The sequence below is a fragment of the Bos indicus genome, chromosome 4 (assembly GCF_029378745.1).
Source record: "Bos indicus isolate NIAB-ARS_2022 breed Sahiwal x Tharparkar chromosome 4, NIAB-ARS_B.indTharparkar_mat_pri_1.0, whole genome shotgun sequence".
NCBI lineage: Eukaryota > Metazoa > Chordata > Mammalia > Artiodactyla > Bovidae > Bos > Bos indicus.
Window position 1 is genome coordinate 40,635,269 of NC_091763.1, and position 21,260 is coordinate 40,656,528.

The window sequence follows — 21,260 nt, forward strand, 5'->3', positions numbered from 1 at the left end:
GTGATTTTGGAGCCCAAGAAAATAAAATCTGTCACTGCTTGCATTTTCTCCACCTCTGTTTGCCATGAAGTGATGGGACCATATGTCATGATCTTAGTTTTTTGACTGTTGAGTTTTAAGCTAGCTTTTTCACTCCTCTTTTCACCGCCATCAAGAGGCTCTTTAGTTCCTCTTTGCTTTTTCTGCCATTTAGGGTGGTATCATCTGCATATCTGAGGTTATTGATATTTCTCTGGGCAGTCTTGATTCCAGGTTGAGCTTCATCTAGCCCGGCGTTTCACATGGTGTACTCTGCATGTAACTTAAATAAGCAGGGTGAAAATAGACAGCCTTGACATACTCCTTTCCCAATTTTGATCCAGTCCGTTATTCCATGTTGTTCCATGGTAGGTATGCCAACGTATATTCTCAACAACAGTACACAAAAGTTTCCTTTTCTCCATATCTTTGCCAGAAGTTGTTACTACTTTACTTTTGATGACAGTCATTCTAACAAAGTGTGCAGCAGTGAGATATCATTGTGGTTTTGATTTACTTTCACCCGATGATTAGTGATATTAAATATCTTTGCACGTTCCTGGTAGGCCATTCATAGGTCTTCTTTGAAAATGTTTTTTGTTCATATGTGCCAAAATTTTAATCAGATTTTTTAAGCTATTCAGTTTGAGTTCTATATTCTTTATATGTTTTTCATATGAATCCCTTGTCATATATATGATTTGCATGTATTTTCTTCTACTTCACATTTTGCCTTTTTATTGTTTTCCTTTGCTCTGCAGAAGCTTTCAAATTTGATGTAGTTCTATATATTTGTTTTTGCTTTTGTTGTAAAACTTAAAAAATTATCATCAAGGTTAATATCAAGAAACTTACTGAATATGTTTTATTCCAAATGTTATATGTTTTGAGGCCTAATGTTCAAGGCTTTAATGCCTTTTGAGTTAATTTTTGTGTATGATGTAAGATTGTGGTCTAGTTTCATTCATTTGCGTGTGACTCTCCAGTTTTTGCAGCAACATTTATTGAAGAGACTGTTGTTTTGCTGTTATATAGTCTCCACTACTTTGTTGTAAATTAATTGATCACATAGGTTTATTGCTCCTCTCTCTATTCGTTTCCATTAATATGTGTCTTTTTATGCTAATAACATCCTGTTTTGTTTATGGTATGATAGAGTTTGGAATCAGTAAGTATGATGCCTCCAGTATTGTTCTTCCTCCTCAAAATTCCTTTAGCTATTTCAGAGTCTTTTATAGTTTGGTAGGGGTTTTAGGATGATTTGCTCTATTTATGTGAAAAATGCCATTGGAATATTGATAGAGATTGGAATGAACCTGTAGTTTGCTGAGTAGTATGAACATTTTAACAATATTAATTCTTTCAATTCATGATCATGGAAGATCTTTGTGACTTATTTATTTCATCAATGTTTCATATTTTTTAGTGTGCAGAATTTAAGAGAAAGAATTTCCCTTTCACCACCTCAGTTAAGTTATTCCTATGTACATGGTTCATCTTGAACCAGTTGCAAATGGGATTGTTTTCTTAGTTTTTGTGTCTGGGAGTTTATGATTAGTGTATAGAAAGGCAGCATTTTTGTACTTTGGTTTTGTATCATGCCACTTGATGGAATTTGTTTACTAGTTCTGTGTTTTTTTTTTTTCTTTTTTGGTAGAATCTTTAGGACTTTTTCCATATAATATCAAGTCATCTGCAGAGACAGTTTTACCTCTTCCTTTCCAATTTAGATATCTTTCATTTATTTTTCTTATCCGATGGATGCAGCTCAGACTTCCAGTACTATGTGGAATAAAAATTGTGAGTGGTCACTCTTGTCTTGTTACTGATCTTAGAAGAAAGTTTTTCAGCTTTTCACCATGGAATATGATGTTAGCTGTGGGTTTGTCATAAATGGCCTCTATTATGTTGAGCTACATTTCCTGTAATTCTGTTGGAAGTTTTTATGATAAATAAGTGTTGAATTTTGTCAGATGCTTTTTGTGTATCTATTGAGATAACCGTGATTTTTATTTTTCATTTTGTTGATGTGTATAACATGGAATGATTTGCACGTGTTGAACCATCCTTGTGTCCTTGGAATAAGTTCCACGTGATCACAGTGTATAATCATTTTAACGTGTTGTTGAATTTGCCTTGTTAATATTTTGTAGAGAATTTTGCATCTGTGTCTACCAGGGATATTGATCTGTAATTTTCTTGTGCCTTTCTTATGTGGTGTTGGTACGATGGTTTTGCTGGGCTTGTAATATGAGTTTGGCATGTTTCCTCTTCTGTTTTTGGGAAGAGTTGAGAAGAATTTATATCAATTCTTGTTTAAATGTTTTGTAGAAATCACCGATGAAGTTGTCAGATCCTGAACTTTTGTTTGGTGAAAGGTTTTAGATTTCTTAATTCAAACTGTTTAATAGTAATTGGTGTATTCAGTTTTTCTGTTTCTTTATGATTTAGTCTTGGTAGGTTGTTTCTAGAAGTTTATCTCATTTCTTTTAGGTGATCAGCTATATTGACATATAATTGTCAATATTTGTATCTAATTAACCTTTGTTTTTCTATGGTATCAGTTGTAATATTTCCTCTTTCACTTGTGATTTTATCTGAATTCTTTCATTTATTTGAATTTGTTTTGGTGCATGTAGCCAAGGTTTTTTTTGTTTTGTTTGTATTTTCATAGAATCAGCTTTCAGTTTTGCTGATCTTATCTACTGTCTTTTAGTCCCCATTTATTTCTGCTCTATTTTTATTTCTTTCCTTCTGCTAACTTTGAACCTCATTTTTTTCATTTTCTAGTTCCTCGTGGATGGGAGAAATGTTGGCTTTCAGATCTAGTTGTATTGTGTGCTCATCTCTCAAGGGCAGTTACTAAATGTTAGTATGCCTGATGTGGGGTTTAGACTTTTTCCTCCTTAGGCGGATGCTCCAGGTTAGATTTAACCTTGACTGTTTCTTGACAACAGCAGGATTGTTTTGCAGCCTCTTCTACCTGCCCTGATGTGGAATTTTTCTCACTCATTCTAGGTGTTGGAAAACTTGCTCAACTAGTTTTTAATTTTTTCAGAGAAAATTGTTCTTTATGTTGCTGTAGGTTTGAAGTGTCTGTGGGAGAAGGTGAGTTCAGGAATTTCCTGTGTTGCCAGCTTCAGCTGGAACCAGAGTTAAATATTCTGATAACATAAATAATGAAACAAAATAACAGATTTCAGCAGGAAATTATTTGTAGAAAAATTTCTGAACCCTTGTCACTCAGCTGTCCATTCAGTTGATTACTCCATTGGTTCCCCTCCTTGTACTTGTAATTCTCTAAACATGCTGCTCACGTGCTGGTGGCAGGGCTAGGGTGGGAGGGGAATGGGGATAAGCAAAAGGAAGTTAACTGCTAATACAGATAAGTTTCACAGTCTTATGGGGCCTTTAATTTAAAAGGGTCATTAAGATATCCATGGAAAATATACAACATAACAGATGTTAATATTTCAAAAAAGTTTCAGAAATAAAGAAAAGTTTTAGAATCCTGCTCCCTATCAGAAAGTGGAAATATTTAATAATTTATCACAATCCAAATTTCCATTTTAAGAAGTCTTCTTAGAAGAAGATTCCTATGAAGGTTCCTATGAAGTCTCCAGCTGTTAAATTCTCCTCTTTAATACTTAGGAAGTGGAGTTATACCGACTACTTATTTCCAATCGTTCACGTGGGCCTGTCTTTCCATAATACAACATAGTCCTCAACTGTGTAGAATGAATGTAGTATTAGCAGTAGAACAGTAGCTGTAACCATGGCTCTATGAGCCTAGGTAGGTCCAAGCTCAGTTCTTTCCTTTGCACTGACCTTATTTATGCTTCTATTACTGTATAGATGCTCATTCTTCCCTAGAAATAAGCCTTTGCCTTTGTATTCTCCTCTCTTGCCCCTGATGCTTCTCCCTCTCTAGACATCTTCTATGCAGGCAATCCAGCCTATTGTTGCCCAGAGTAAAGTTCTGTTCAGTTCAGTTCACAGTCACTCAGTAGTGTGTGACTCTTTGCGATCCCATGGGCTGCAGCACGACACGGCACCCTGTTCATCGCCAACTCCCGGAGTTTACTCAGACTCATTTCCATTGAGTCGGTGATGCCATCCAACCATCTCATCCTCTGTCGTCCCCTGCTCCTCCACCCTTCAATCTTCCCAAGCATCAGGGTCTTTTCCAATGAGTCAGTTCTTCGCATCAGGTGGCCTAAATACTGGAGTTTCAGCTTCAGCATCAGTCCTTGCAATGAATATTCAGGACTGATTTCCTTTAGCATTCACTGGTTGGATCTCCTTGCTGTCCAAGGGACTCTCAAGAGTCTTCTCCAACACCACAGTTCAAAAGCATCAATTCTTTGGCACTCAGCTTACTTTATAGTCCAAAAATCACATCCGTACACGACTACTGGAAAAACCATAGCTTTGACTAGATGGCCCTTTGTTGGCAAACTAATGTCTCTGCTTTTTAATATGCTGTCTAGGTTGGTCATAACTTTCCTTCAAAGGGGCAAGCATCTTTTAATTTCATGGCTGCAGTCACCATCTGCAGTGATTATGGAGCCCAAAAAAATAAAGTCTGTTGCTGTCTCCACTCTTTCCTCATCTATTTGCCATGAAGTGGTGGGACCAGATGCCATGATCTTCGTTTTCTGAATGTTGAGCTTTAAGCCAACTTTTTCACTCTCCGCTTTCACTTTCATCAAGAGGCTCTTTAGTTCTTCTTCATTTTGTGCCATAAGGGTGGTGTCATCTGCATATCTGAGGTTATTGATATTTCTCCCGGAAATCTTGATTCCAGCTTGTGCTTCTTCCAGCCCAGCATTTCTCATGATGTACTATACATATAAGTTAAATAAGCAGGGTGACAATATACAGCCTTGACATAATGCACTCGTTTCCCTATTTGGAACCAGTCTGCTGTTCCATATCCAGTTCTAACTGTTGCTTCCTGACCTCCAACAGATTTCTCAAGGGGCAGGTCAGGTGGTCTGGTATTCTCATCTCTTGAAGAATTTTCCACAGTTTGTTGTGATCCACACAGTCAAAGGCTTTGGTGGTCAATAAAGTAGATGTTTTTCTGGAATTGTCTTACTTTTTCAATTATCCAACAGATGTTGGCAATTTGATCTCTAATTTTTCTACCTTTTCTGAATCCAACTTGAACATCTGGAAGTTCATAGTTTACGTATTGCTGAAGCCTGGCTTGGAGAATTTTGAGCATTACTTTACTAGCGTGTGAGATGAGTACAATTGTGCGGTAGTTTGAACATTCTTTGGCATTGCCTTTTTTTGGGACTGGAATGAAAACTGACCTTTTCCAGTCCTGTGGCCACTGCTGAGTTTTCCAAATTTGCTGCATATTGAGTGCAGCACTTTGACAACATCATCTTTTAGGATTTGAAATAGCTCAACTGGAATTCCATCACCTGCGATAGCTTTGTTTGCAGTGATGCTTCCTAAGGCCCACTTGACTTCACATTCCAGGATGTCTGGCTCTAGGTGAGTGATCATACAGTCGTGAAGATTTTTTTTGTATAGTTCTACTGTGTATTCTCTCCACCTCTTCTTAATATCTTTTGCTTCTGTCAGGTCCATACCATTTCTGTCCTTTATTGTGCCCATCTTTGCATGAAATATTCCCTTGGTATCTCTAATTTTATTTTAGAGATCTCTAGTCTTTCCCATCCTATTGTTTTCCTCTATTTCTTTGCATTGAATGCTGAGGAAGGCTTTCTTATCTCTCCTTGCTATTCTTTGGAACTCTACATTCAAATGGATATATCTTTCCTTTTCTCCTTTGCCTTTCACTTCTCTTCTTTTCACAGCTATTTGTAAGGCCTCCTCAGACAGCCATTTTGCCTTTTTGCATTGCTTTTCCTTGAGAATGGTCTTTATCCCTGCCTCATTTGCAGTGTCACAAACCTCCATCCATAGTTCTTCAAGCACTCTGTCTATCAGATCTAATCCATTGAATCTATTTCTCACTTCCACTGTATAATTGTAAGGGATTCAGTTTACGTCATACCTGAATGTTCTAGTGGTTTTCCCTACTTTCTTCAATTTGGCAATAAAGAGTTCATGATCTGAGCCACAGTCAGCTCCCAGTCTTGTTTTTGCTGACTGTATAGAACTTTTCTATCTTTGGCTGCAAAGAATGTAATCACTCTGATTTCAGTATTGACTATCTGGTGATGTCCATGTGTAGAGTCATCTCTTGTGTTGTTGGAAGAGGATGTTTGTTATGACCAGTGCATTCGCTTGGCAAAATTCTATTAGTTTTTGCTCTGCTTCATTCTGTACTCCAAAGCAAAATTTGCCGCTTACTCAAGGTATTTCTTGACTTCATACTTTTGCATTCCAGTCCCCTATAATGAAAAGGGCATCTTTTTTGGGTGTTAATTCTAGAAGGTCTTGTAGGTCTTCATGGAGCCATTCAACTTCAGCTTCTTCAGCATTACTGGTCGGGGCACAGACTTGGCTTACCATGATATTGAATGGTTTGCCTTGGAAATGAACAGAGATCATTCTGTCATTTTTGAGATTGCATCCAAGTACTGCATTTTAGACTATGTTGTTGACTTTGTTGACTATGATGGCTACTCCATTTATTCTAAAGGATTCTTGCCTATAATAGTAGAAATAACGGTCATATGAGTTAAATTCACCCATTCGAGTCCATTTTATTTCACTGATACTAAAATGTTGATGTTCACTCTTGCCATCTCCTGTTTGACCACTTCCAATTTGCCTTGATTCATGGACCCAACATTCCAGGTTCCTATGCAATATTTCTCTTTACAGCATTGGACTTTACTTCCATCACCAGTCATATCCACAACTGGCTGTTGTTTTTGCTCTGGTTCCGTCACTTCATTCTTTCTGCAGTTATTTGTCTACTCTTCTCTAGTAGCATGTTGGGCACCTACCGACCTGGGGAGTTCATCTTTCAGTGTCCTGTCTTTTTGCCTTTTCCTACTGTTCATGGGTTCTCAAGGCAAGAATACTGAAGTGGTTTGCCATTCCCTTCTCCAGTGGACCACATTTTGTCATAACTCTCCACTGTGACCCCTCCATCTTGGGTGGCCCTACACAGCATGGCTCATAGTTTCATTGAGTTAGACAAGGTTGTGGTCCACATGATCAGATTGGTTAGTTTTCTGTGATTGTGGTTTTCATTCTGTCTGCCCTCCAATGGAGAAGGATAAGAGGCTTATGGAAGCTTCCTAATGGGAGAGACTGACTGAGGGGGAAACTGAGTCTTGTTCCTATGGGCAGGACCATGCTCAGTAAATCTTTAATCCAATTTTCCTTTGATGGGTGGGGCTGTTTTACCTCCCTGTTATTTACCTGGAGCCAAACTATGGTGGAGGTAATGAAGATAATGGGGATCTCGTTCAAAAGGTCCCGTGCAGGCACTGCTACACTCAGTGCCCCCAACTGTGCAGCAGGCCACTGCCAACCCACACCTCCACAGGAGATTCCTGGACACTCACGGGCAAGTCTAGGTCAGGCTCTTGTGGGGTCACTGCTCCTTTCTCCTGGGTCCTGGTGTATGCAAGGTTCTGTTTGAGCCCTCCAAGAGTCTATTTCCCAGGTCTGTGTAAGTTCTGGCAGCTTTAGGGTGGGGCTAAAGCTCTGCAGCTGTTAATATATTCCTTAGAGTTTATGTGATATATAAAACTCCAGGGTCCTGAAGACTGCCTTTATTCCAATGCATAATTTCCATCTCAGATAAACTCTAGTGAGTATCTCCAGAGTTTAGTATCTCTTCCCTACCTGTGACCTATCTCCTACTTTACATACAGTAAACATGAGTATTTGTCATGTATATTGTAAAGCTAAGCAAATAACACATTTCAGAAATCTTGAGAGTATAAAGTTACTGCCACCTCACCCTCTACTCTGCTGTATAGAACCTATAGATGCCTGTTACCATCTGAATATGCTCAAAGAATGCTCAAACTACTGCACAATTGTACTCATCTCACACGCTAGTAAAGTAACGCTCAAAATTCTCCAAGCCAGGCTTCAGCAATACATGAACCATGAACTTCCAGATGTTCAAACTGGTTTTAGAAAAGGCAGAGGAACTGGAGATCAAATTGCCAATATATGCAGGATCATCGAAAAAGCAAGAGGGTTCCAGAAAAACATCTGTTTCTGCTTTATTAACCATGCCAAAGCCTTTGACTATGTGGATCACAATAAACTGTGGAAAATTCTGAAAGAGATGGGAATACCAGACCACCTGACCTGTCTCTTGAGAAATCTGTATGCAGGTCCAGAAGTAACAGAGCTGAACATAATAGCTGACAACAGCTGACAGGAAGTAACAGCTGACAACAGACTGGTTCCAAATACAAAAAGGAGTACGTCAAGGCTGTATATTGTCACCCTACTTATTTAACTTATATGCAGAGTACATCATGAGAAACACTGGGCTTGATGAAGTGCAAGCTGGAATCAAGAGTGCCAGGAGAAATATCAATAACCTCAGATATGCAGATGACACCACCCTTATGGCAGAAAGTGAAGAAGAACTAAAGAGCCTCTTGATAAAAGTGAAAGAGGAGAGTGAAAAAGTTGGCTTAACGCTCAACATTCAGAAAACTAAGATCATGGCATCTTATCCCATCACTTCATGGCAAGTAGATGGGGAAACAGTGGAGACAGTGACAGACGTTATTTTTTTGGCCTCCAAAATCACTGCAGATGGTGACTGTACCCATGAAATTAAAAGGTGTTTACTCCTTGGAAGTAAAGTTATGACCAACCTAGCCAGCATATTAAAAAGCAGAGACGTTACTTTGCCAACAAAGGTCCGTCTCGTCAAGGCTATGGTTCTTCCAGTAGTCATGTATGGATGTGAGTTTTGGACTGTAAAGAAAGCTGAGCACTGAAGAATTGATGCTTTTGAACTGTGGTGTTGGAGAAGACTCTTGAGAGTCCCTTGGACTGCAAGGAGATCCAACCAGTCCATCCTAAAGGAGATTAGTCCTGAGTGTTCACTGGAAGGACTGAGGTTGAAGCTGAAACTCCAATATTTTGCCACCTGATGTGAAAAACTGACTCATTTGAAAAGACCCTGTTGCTGGAAAGACTGAAGGAAGGAGAAGGGGATGACAGAGGATGTGATGGTTGGACGGCATCATCAACTCAATGACATGAGTTTGGGTAAACTCCAGGAGTTGGCAATGAGCAGGGTGGTGTGTCATGTTGCAGTCCATGGGGTCACAAAGAGTCAGACATCACTGAACGACTGAACTGAACTGAATTGAACCATCTGGAAATAGCATTTATAAGCTCAACAGGCAATGGGCAAAACTTAGTGAAATATTTATAGCTAATTTTAAAGTCTGCTGGATTTCCCCTCATCTCATTACACTTCTGTAGTTTTGCTCTCTTTATCTTTTTAGTCAGTCTGGTGATAAATCAAACTATTACCAGGAACAGGTCAAATAAAGCTGTTACAGGTAATTCAATTTCAATCTTTCTTAAATCAGGACTCTTTCAATTTCTTATATATATAAAGCTCTTTGGGATCCTTTGAAACTACAGGTTCTGATTCAGTAGGTCTGAGTTGGCAACTGAGATTCTGCATTTTTAGCAAGTTTATAGGTAATGCTAACACACCTGATTCAGATTTCACACAGTTAAAAAACAAGACTTTAAAACATTTATGTCTGTCCTAAATATGTCACAGTTCTCTTCTTGAGAGTGTAGAATGGAGCATTTCTGAAATATGTGCATATAAGCTTAGTAGCATCTGAGAACAGTTGGGAAAAGAAAATAGGAGTTAACATGTCAAAACTGATATATAGACAGAACAGCAAATATACGATTATAGTAGCATATCAAACAGTATTGAAGTAAAGCACATTTAAAATTATAAATGGAAATCACATCTTTTTCTAATAAAGGGAGTTTTTATTTTCACAAATATTTAAAACTGTAGCTGCCTTTGAGACAGGAAAGGAAAAAGCAGTGTATGCCTGTATGTATTTGATACCAGTATTCAACACTAACTCCTTAGTAGTTCATTAGCTAAGCTTGCTGCAAATAATTCAGAAAAGCAATCATAGGTAATCCCATTTGTATATGCAGAAATATGTAATGGACAGTGATTATTTAAGTGGAGTGGTTATTTAGAGTTGTAGATGGGCCTGAAGAGGCACACAGAGAGATAGCAGCCGCAGTGTATCTGATACATTGAACTTCAACCTGAAACACTGAACTGACAGTTGAAACACACCTGCAAGAAACTCCAGCTTTAAATATGGTCAGTGTGTAGTTCAGGCATTGACAGTGGGTTAAGATACATTATTGAATGTGTAAAATTCCAAATGCAAATATCCAGCATTTTCACAAGAACAAATTTTCATGGATAACCAGTTTTCCTTATTACTACACGTTTTTTTCCCTGAAATTATACTTCTTTTTCCGAAAACTGAAAGTTGTATAGGTTGTTCTCTTTCTTCACATTCTTTTCAGCACACACCTATTTTAAGATGCTATAGATTCCTAACTTAGGTTACTCCTTTGCACATGCTATTCATTTTCAAACTTCATTTTGAACAACTATAGTTTAATAGAGATTGAGAGTCGGACACGACTGAGCGACTTCACTTTCACTTTTCACTTTCATGCATTGGAGAAGGAAATGGCAACCCACTCCAGTGTTCTTGCCTGGAGAATCCCAGGGATGGGGGAGCCTGGTGGGCTGCCATCTATGGGGTCGCACAGAGTCGGACACGACTGAAGCGACTTAGCAGCAGCAGCAGCAGCAAGCATACTTTAGAATGAAAATGTGCCACTTTACCAAATAGTACAGATTTTCTATGGAATAAAGAATGAAGATTCATCCATGTGTACAGTTATACTTTGCCTTGGTCAAACAAGTCACATGTTTAATGCATTTTCAAAAATGCCACTCCCAACTCAGCACACGCACATTCACACAGAAACATACACACATCCAAATCCATTTTTCATGTAGAAAATCTATGTCTCACATATTAAAGGAAGTATATTTTCTATTGGGTATTTTTAATGTATTTTACTAATGTTTGAGTATGAGTTATTGTTCCTTTTATAAATAATATATAGAATTTAGAGAAAACATGGTGAGGAATGATAGAGTTTAGAATATGTATGTATTTACCTATAGACATATAAGTGAAAATCATTTTCCTGATACCTACACATGATGAGATGCATTTCTGTATGAAAATTTAAAAGTGAATCGTTGATTGGTTATGCAGTTCTGCCATGAGGTAGATATGTAATTTTCATCCACTTCTTTTGAAGAGTTTCTGCTTTACAGCATCCAGTCCTACTTAGTTTAAGAAGTAAAGTTTCCTTTGTATTTCTCTTAGACTAGAATGTCCACAGATATCCTAATGCAAAGAGAGTAGACTTTTAAGTATCTGAAGAGAATATCTCAGATGGTACATTTCCATACATTGGGAGGTTACTTTTTCCCTCCCAATTAAATGCAAGGACATTACATCAATATGTTTTGAGTATCTTCAGATTTTCAAAATATCATTCTGAATTGGTGGTATCTCAGTGTGAGGTTTTCAGGGTTTAGCCTGGCAGCTAACATGAGGAAATTATTCTGGATTTTATTATCCAAGCAAACTAGCTACCAACAGTTTATGCTATAAACCTGTGTTTAAAACACAGAGGAGAATGTGGTCTATCTTCCTTTCTATGGGGACTTGTAGTCCTCCTAAAGTCCTCCACAAGTCCTCCACAACCAGTAGTGAACCTCTGCTGAGGAAAGCAGAGTTTCCTACCAACATGTCATCTAATGAAAAGGAAAGATCCTTCATAATCTAGATTTTTAAGTCCTGCAATTCTAAAGCATGGCCAAGTATCTTTTTATTTCCTTTTCCCCCAACTGGTTCAAAAATTAGCTAAGGAAAAATCTTGTTAAGGTTGAATTTAGAAATAATATTTCAGAAGGAAATAGAGATTCATAAAGAAATAAAAATTCGGATAGAATAATCAGATAGAAACCTAACGTAAATGTTCTGTGACACAACAGGAATTGCACAAAGCATAGGATTTTGAGGAACAGCATCTTTTAATGTTTGAAACCAGTCTTTCTGAGGTGACTAAGAAAGCAAGAAATATTACAACAAATAACTATGAATGCATATTATATAATTGATGATCTTCCACACATTAATATCTGCATTATCATTTACACTTCTTAGTACTAGCACAGCATTCTGAAGTTGCCAAGCATAAGCTGTATGCACCTGAGCAGAAAGATGAAAATTAGCTCAGATTTCCAGAAGAGCTGGGCTTTCCTGGTGGCTCAGCTGGTAAAGAATCCACCTGCAATGCAGGAGACCTGGGTTTGATCCCTGGGTTGGGAAGATCCCATGGAGAAATAAAAATACTGGATCGTACCCAAGCCACATCTGTAGAAACTGAAATCCATTCCATTGTGAACATGTTGAATTTTAAAAGATGCTTTTGTTGTTGTTCAAAGTATGGATTTTAATGACATTTTAATAATACTTTGAAATGTGCTACTTCTCAGTGCAAAAAAAAAAAAAAGTGAGTGACACAAGTTCTTCAACTATAAGGTATATTTTGCAAAAATAAAGCATATTAAATCTTCATTTTGTAGGTCGATATTAATAATGGTCCTGATGTAACTGGTGCATAACGACTCATTTGCTTCCTGGAAAGGAAAAGAAGGGTAAGTACTTACCAGAAAGCCATGGAAAAAATGAAACAGGTAATGTTTAAATTCTGTATACTGAAGGTATCATATTTTCTAGTAATTAGCCCAATTTCTCAAGCTAGAGAGAAAAGTTCTGTGATGCACTTCATGGATAAAGCAATTATTTTCCCATTCCAGGGAACATGGAAGGCTCCTTCCCAGCTCACAAGAGCTGCATGCAGTCAGATAAGGAGGATCACTCATTAAATCTGCTCTGCATGAGCATTTCCTCTCCTTGCTGTCCCTTCAGACCATCCTCCGTTTAGTTGTGAGTGTACTACTACTTAAGAAAAGACTGTTGGCTTATTCTCTTTGTGATCCATTGAGTAAAACCACACCTTCACTCTACCATCTTTGCTTTATTCCCTCTAGTACATCCATCTCCTTATTTTTCAATTATCTATAAATCTTCCGAAAGGCATAATTATTGTGATATTCAAAACTGAGACTTGTTTAAGAAAATCTGTTATCTGGGATTCTTCTAAATCTAGTAAATAAATTAATCTACATAGAAAAATTTTCTTCTCTATCTGTAAAGAAAAAAAAAAAAAAAAGATATGTCGTTGTGTAAAGAGCATTAACTTTCCTTGTAACAATCACATGTTAAGGCAAACCAGTATGTTAATACATGGTGAGAAAGGAACTCTGGGAAGTTTTCAGTCTTTCCCCTTCATATAGCCAGGTACAGAACCATGATAACTGATATTCAGGGCTCATTAAGCACTGATGAAATTGTTCACGTAATTTCAATAGAGAACAATATAGAAAAAAATTTACCACTACTGCACTTCATTTTGAAAAGCATGTTTTTCCACTTGAACAAACTTTTATTATATTTTAATTTTTCAGGGGACGATCTTTTTGTTTATTATATAAATTGGATTACTTTGTTTAATCATAACTCATTTGTTATTAGACTGATGACAGGTCTTAAAGGTGATGCAATATATCCTTTTTGTGTTACGATGTGAGTGTATTAGTTTAGCATTTTGAAACATTCTTATCAAATGGATTATAGGCAGAATTATTCCATCTTCTTTTTAGTAAGTAGTGACAGAAATCAGAAAGAAAGACTGAGGTGCCTTCCTAGGCTCAAACTCAAAATCTCATAATCCAAAAAAAAAAAATATTGGTCCAAGTTTTCCACTTCATTTTTCTTGACATTCACTTTGACTGATATCACAGTTTGAAAATGGACATACTAAAAGCTCAGTAATTATCAATAGCAGCTCCAGAATATCTACGTAAGACAACTTAAAATCCGCAGTTGGATTGGAAGTATATAGCAAGAAGACTTGTTTTAAGTTATGGTTTTCATAGCAAATATATTTCTTTTACTTTGATTGTATATATTTTTGATGTTCCTGGAAAGATGGCAGATAGAAACTATGGGTCACACCTATGCCATGTATGATTATTAAAGAAATGCTTTTGGAAGATACACTCAGGCATTCATTCCTCTATGTACAAGAGGGCATGTACAGTAGTATCTAAAGCTTAAAACACCTCTGTAGTTTTTGCCAAAACTCAAATCTGTCTGTATTTATCTGATTTTTCCTGTAAACTCTGAGTAACTTAATTTTACTGTGTCGAACATTGTTTGTCTTCTGTTTTCTTGTACTGTTATATTCAATTTAAGCTCATGTATTGTAATCATTCATTAGGGCTTCCACATTACACATTTGTGGTGCACATTGTGATTTTGGATAGCATGTATATATGCAAAAATCCTGTTTATATTAATATGCTATTTTCATTTTAAAGTGGCATATTTTATCTTATTGTATCTCTATCATTTATTGTTTTCATTTCTCATTAATTTTTAGCTTATTTACTTTTCCTTTTTATTTTCTTTACCCTTGTAAATTCCAGTCTCCCCAAATATCCACCATTTTCAACTTTACATAAATTTCCTTAGTGATCTGTTAATTAGCTGTAATTTTAATATAATTAACTAGCTAGAAATAAGAAAAAGTAAGCTTCAAAACTTCAAGGATGTATCAGAAATGAAAGCTGGCCAGACATGTGCAGAAATATTTACAGCCTAACTTGTAACCCCTTTTTGATGAAATAGCAAGTAATATATAAATGAATGTTACTAAAGCCATATATATATTGTAATATATTTTACTTACTTATTTTGCATTCTTCAATCTACATGCACAGTATGATATTGTAAAAGCAATAAACATCACTGCACCAACACTCATTAAGATCATTTCTATCAGGCCAAGGAGGTTTATTTTTCCAGTCACTTGATTTCTGAATATTTCTGCCTTCTCGTCAGCAATAGTGGCAGTCTGCAATCAAGATAACTATTAGCATTGTTTCATTTCATTAGCTTAACAAGTTACTCAAAACTCTCCACTTTTGTATCAATCCTTTATGAAAACACTGTGTTAGTTATCTTTATAAGACAAGCCAATGAAAGTCCTTTTGGATATCAAAGATGGTATGGGGAGGGAGGAGGGAGGAGGGTTCAGGATGGGGAACACGTGTATACCTGTGGCAGATTCATGTTGATATATGGCAAAACCAATACAATATTGTAAAGTTAAAAAATAAAATTAAAAATAAAATAAAATAAAAAGAGAAATACAATTTTCCTCCCTTGAACATGTTATATGCGCTGACTTTATTGATCTATACAACAGTCTCATGGAAATATCTTTATGTTTTCCAAAAGATGTTTCTTAAATGGCAAAGGTCAACAGTTTCTTTCCTCTAAAGATTTCTGCAATGCTTTTCCTAATTCTGTGGTTAATGGACTCAATGATTTGTACTAAAAATATCTTGTCAGGTACTTGGGTAGACTGCTGACACCTATTCTTACTTGCTCATTATAAGCTGGACTTGCTTTTATTAGCACTATAATATTCACAGTGAGTTCTTGGACTTACATATATCCATGCCTCTTTCCTAGCACAAGCAGTATGACAAGAAAAATGTTTTCTAGTCGTATTATGAAAATAATCTAAAATTTTGGGAAGTACTTCATCTTCCAGAAATAAAAGCAATGGAAACTAATGTAAACCTTGATATTTCTGTGTAGCTTGCATCTCTGAAAATATTTATATATTTAATAATATATAAACTTGCTCGTATAAGTAATGGAAACATATACAACTTCAAATTCTATACATGTATATTCTATTTTCTAACATTGAAACCTTTTTCTATGTAGGAAGTTTATCATTTTTAGTAACTAATAGATAAAAATACTAACCTCATTAAGCCAAAGAATAGGCACCAAATAGTTGTGCTTTAGATCCTTTAATGCTCTGTAATAAACATTGAAAATAATTATGAAAATATATACTAATATAATACAAATATTTAATACAAATGTTAGTAACTGCTAGTGTAAATAAGTGTTCAGAAATTTCTGAACATTTTTAAAAATTCTAAAAAATTACAAATTACTGTTTCTTGATTTTTTTGTTCCCTATAATGAATCATTTAAATTTTAATATGTCTCTTTCTCAGACATCTTTCATTCTTATAAATCTTTCTAAAACAGATTTCTAACTAGATTGACTTTTTGTATGTATATATTTTCCCTTTTGATAATTTATACCCAGTAAACTTGAATTTTAAAAACAATTGTTAATGGAAACATTTTGACAACTAGCAAAATGAGCAGTGTCACCAAATACTAATTCCAGAATATGTATAAATACCATTTCAATATGTACTAGATATAATTCTAAATTATAGATAAAAATTATAAGCATTTAGTAATTATTTCATGATATTAAGCCAAAGAAGTTTTAATTTCATACATATACTCAGTTTCTGACAAGAAAATACTAAAAATTTAATGAACCTGTTTAAAAGACTCACACAATATTTTTTGCTGGCTTAACTAGTATATTGATCTGCATCCGTTGTGCAAATTGTAAAGTGAATCCAGTTATCTAAAAAGAAAGAAATTAAAATAATCACCAACTTCTTTTAAATAATTCATTTATAATATCCAAAAGGTTATTGTTATAGAAACTAAGGTGAAACTGTAGTACTTAAAAGTTATGAAATTTATTTATTAATTGAGCATTTTAAATATTATGTACATAAAACTTCATAATTACGTTTTATGTGTATATGCATGAGTGTATACACACATGTGTATATATGCACACACACACACAATTTCTTTGCCCAAACTACTATCAAGGTTTTAGTTAGATTTGTGATATTTATCTGAATTGGTTTGGGGGAATCAACAATAGTAGTGAAACCTAGAACTCATATAGTCACTTTAAATCCTCAACTATATATGGTCAAAAATATATTCAGTCGGAACCTATGTATCATCAGTATAATTATAGCATTACTTCTAGTATTATTTAAAATGAAATGTGGCTACTAAAATTCTGGCATGCCATTTAACTTTTGAAAAGAATATTTGAAATAAATTAAAAGTTGAAACTGTTACAGTACAGGAAACTTAATAGATTTTTCTTGATACTAAGTATACCTTGCTTTAAATGTCCATATACCCATAAAATCTTTTAGTTCCTTGTAATCTACAGTGTCCCTTCATATAAGCAATATTCACAGATAAGTATAAAATGAGCATAAAATTGTAATTTATACCAAATTGTTTTAATTCAATTAGAATCATATCCATCATTTCTATTCATGAATTATAAACAATTAAAAATGCTTATAAAACTTTATATGTTGAAAAAGTAAAATAGAATTACTTTGGTATTTCATAAGCAACAATAGGAAGACAACCAACATTATTTTCCTTGAAGTAAAAGTAAGTAAATATACACACATCACTCTATGTAGATTAGATAACCAACAAGAATCTACCATATACCACAGGGAACTACACTCAGTATTTTTTAATAAGAGAAAAGCATCTGAAATATATATATATATATATATAAAAATATGACTAAACCACTTTGCTATACACCTGCAATTATATAGCATTGTAAATCAACTATAATTCACTAAAAAATTAATTTATCTAGATTGTGATGTAATAAATATGATCATAAATGTGATTAACAGAAAGAAGAGAATTTTTCTTTCAGTAAAAAGTACTAAACCAATCAGATCAATAATATATTTGCTTACAGGTTCAACATCTAAGTATGTGCTATGTTCCTCTTCATTTGGACTTAAGCCTTCAATAAGTTCTGCAATTTCAGGACTTGCATGTAGAAAATGAGGAAGTGAAATGTACACAGGTTTTCCTGAAAACAGTGTTTAAGAAACATTTGGGATAAATTGTTTTCCTCATTTCACATAGCCCTCAGAAAAGATTCCCTTGAAAATAAAGCATTTTAACTTAAAAAAAAGAAAAAGAAACATAGAGTTGCTTTGAATAGAAATTGAGGGATAAGGGTGAGGGAAAAGTATCACATCTGATCACTTTTGATCAGAAATAAAACATAAACTTCTATTGTGCATCCCTTAAGTGTTTATTTTCAGTATATAAAGCTTAGCTACTGAACACATAGTTATTAATACAACCATATACCTTCATGTTTCAGGTAGTAATATGTCTTTGAGAATTTATTTAAGAGGCTTTTCTTTGTTTATTATCACCTACTAGGCTTTTCTTTCTTTATTCTCACCTACTCCGACATGAAGAAGATGAGCAAAATGAGACTCCCAATTTATTGATTGAATCAACTTTTGTTTCAGAGACATCTTGAAATATGCTTACTTTTATTTACCATTTCCTAGGGTAAAAAAGTTAGAAAAATGTCAGATAGATAAGTTGGGATGCTCAGAGTATTCTGGGAATTATTTTCATTTTGCTCTATATCTAAAAGGAGCAGAGATTCTGCACAGAAAAGGAAACCATCAAAAATGAAAGGCTGCCTATGGAGTGGGAGAAAATATTCACAAAACACATGATTAACATCCAAAATATACAAGGAATTCACACAACTGAAAAAATCACGCAATTAAAAAATGAGCAGAGGACCTAAAGAGACATTTTCCAAAGTAGCTCAGGGAAGTATCAGTGTGGTTTTATCTAAATGAAATTTTGCAACACAGAAACAACTGGGGCCTTGAAAGTGGGACAAAAATGAAAACAAAATCCTACTATTATCCTTACTTTCTGCCCTTACTGCTTTCTCACTTTAGATTTCTTGTAGAAAAGGAATCCTGAGTGAAGTTTACATTTTAAAGAGTATTGCAGATTAGGCCATGAATTGTGACATGAGAACTTTTGCATACCTTCTTTGCATTTGCTAATATCTAGCACACCATATAAGGTGCAACCCTTGGAGATAATTTTTTCTGTGCAGAAACAATGGTTGTCTGGATTTTGAAGTGGAGATGCAAAAATCCTGGATGGAAGAACAAATCTATACACAGGGATTCCTTTTAGATTAATTTCGGCTCCAAACACAGCGTAAAATGACCTAAACACAGATAAGAAAGAGCTTCATTTGGGGAACCTCAACTTCATTCTGGAGATTCTTTTTTTTTTTTTTCTTATTTTAAAATTTATAGTATTGCTTTAAATTAGAAAATATGGATATAATCTTGTTAGAATTCTTGCTTAATTCCCTAGAAAACAGTTCTTGTGATCCTCTGTCCATGGAATTCTTTCAGGCCAAAATACTGTAGTGGGTAGCTATTCCTTTCTCCAGGGCATCTTCCCAACCCAGGGATCGAACCCAAGTCTCCTGCATTGCAGGCAGATGCTTTACTGTCTGAGCCACCAGGGAAGCCCATTTTATAACACACCGGGGCTCAATACCTGGGTATGAACTATTTTTACTTTTGTTTTCAAACTCTTCTGAAAATAATTTTTGTTTCAAAATTACTATGGAGCAGTTATATTGAAGTCATTTTCAGAGCTACTTTCTTCTATAGATTAAATATTTATGTGATTGGGCTTCCCTTGTGGCTCAGGTGGTAAAAAAATCTAAGAAAACGTTGCTGCTATTTATGTCAGAGAATATTTTGCCTAGGTCCTTTTCTAGGAGTTTTATGGTGTTGTTCCTTATATTAGATTTTTAAGGCCATTTTGCATCTATTTTTGTGTATATGGTGTGAGTGTGTTCTAGATAAGTTACTTTGTTTCAGATTTTTCTTATTTTTGAGGAAGACCTGTATTGCTATAAACATCCCTCTTATGACTGCAGTTGCTGCATCTCATAGATTTTGTTTGGTTATATTTTCATTGTCATTAGTCTCAAGGTATTTTTAATTTCCTCTTTGATTTCATCATAGATTTTTTTTTTTTAGTAGCATGTTGTTTAGTCTCCATGTAATCATTTTTTCTCATTTCTCTTTTTTGTGGTTGATTTCTAGTTTCATGCCATTGTCGTCATAAAAGATGCTTAATTTCTAAGCATTTTAGAAATTGTTACATTTGTTTGGGCTTATTATATGTCCTAGTTTGTGGTCTACCCTTGAGAATGTTCCATGTGCACTTGAAACGAATTCACAGTAGTCTGGTTGTCTTAGGATGTAATGGTCTAAAAATATCAATTAAGTCTAATTGCTCTGTTGTGTCATTTAGTATCTCTGTTGCCTTACTAATTTTCTGTAAGAACAATCTGTTCCTTGATGTCTGTGAGGATGCTGTGAACACACTGAGAATGAGGCTGCTATGGTGGGGCCATGCCCTACCATCTTACTAGTTTAGCAAAAGAAAGAGAATGTCTTGCTTAGAAATGAAAAAGAAGAAAATGATTTGCATTATGCAAAATATTCTTCTACAACTTTCAATTTTTTAAAAAGCTTAATAACATTATGAATTCTATATTTATTGTTTTTTATACTTTACAATACTGTATTGGTTTTGCCATACATCAACATGAATCCGCCACGGGTGTACACGTGTTCCCAATCCTGAACCCCACTCCCACCTCCCTCTCCATACCATCCCTCTGGGTCATCCCAGTGCACCAGCCCCAAGCATCCTGTATCCTGCATTGAACCTGGACTGGCAATTCATTTCTTATATGATATTATACATGTTTCAATGTATTTATTTCTAATACATCAAGAAAAACTTCCTACAGAATGTATTTTATTTTTATCAAATACTATGATTATTAAGTATGAACTTCTGGGTCTGTCTTTTGTCACTAGGTGAAAGAATTCTGACTTACAGCACTATATCAGTGACTGTCTTACCTGCAAATGTCAGCAGAAAAGAATTGGAGTACCCGATTCTTCTCAATGAAAGGTGGAAATGTGGCTCCGTCTGTTTAGAAATCAAGCCAATGGCAAGGGATTAGGTGGAGTATGTGTCCTAGAAAAATCTAGAAATCTTGATTTCAGCTTGGTTAAGAGAAATATAATGCAAACTGTACATATAACATTGATATTCTCAAGTAGCCACATTTTAAAAATAAAGCAAGTATCAGGTATATTTTATCTCACCCACCATATCCAAAATATAATTTTAACTTGTAATCAACATAATAATTAACAAAACTCCAGATCTAATATTTACTTACAGCCTATCTCCATTTGTTCTGGCTGCTTAAGTGTGAATATGGCT

The 21,260-nt window shown here is 35.2% G+C and overlaps 1 protein-coding gene across 3 annotated transcripts in view; it reads right to left on the reverse strand.

The window, feature by feature from the left end:
- Nucleotides 1-12,096: 12,096 nt before the first annotated feature.
- The window catches only part of LOC109557335 (platelet glycoprotein 4-like), a 40,796-nt gene continuing 31,632 nt past the window's right edge, over nucleotides 12,097-21,260 (reverse strand). For all 3 annotated transcript variants that reach the window (XM_019958598.2, XM_019958600.2, XM_070787677.1), the window contains exons 8-14: nucleotides 20,891-20,960; nucleotides 18,974-19,161; nucleotides 17,858-17,976; nucleotides 16,610-16,683; nucleotides 15,993-16,047; nucleotides 14,902-15,066; nucleotides 12,097-12,724 (exon numbers count right to left, since the gene is read on the reverse strand). In XM_019958598.2, the coding sequence (XP_019814157.1) occupies nucleotides 14,902-15,066; nucleotides 15,993-16,047; nucleotides 16,610-16,683; nucleotides 17,858-17,976; nucleotides 18,974-19,161; nucleotides 20,891-20,960 (671 nt within the window). In that variant the 3' untranslated portion in view covers nucleotides 12,097-12,724. The remainder of the gene's footprint in view (nucleotides 12,725-14,901; nucleotides 15,067-15,992; nucleotides 16,048-16,609; nucleotides 16,684-17,857; nucleotides 17,977-18,973; nucleotides 19,162-20,890; nucleotides 20,961-21,260) is intronic.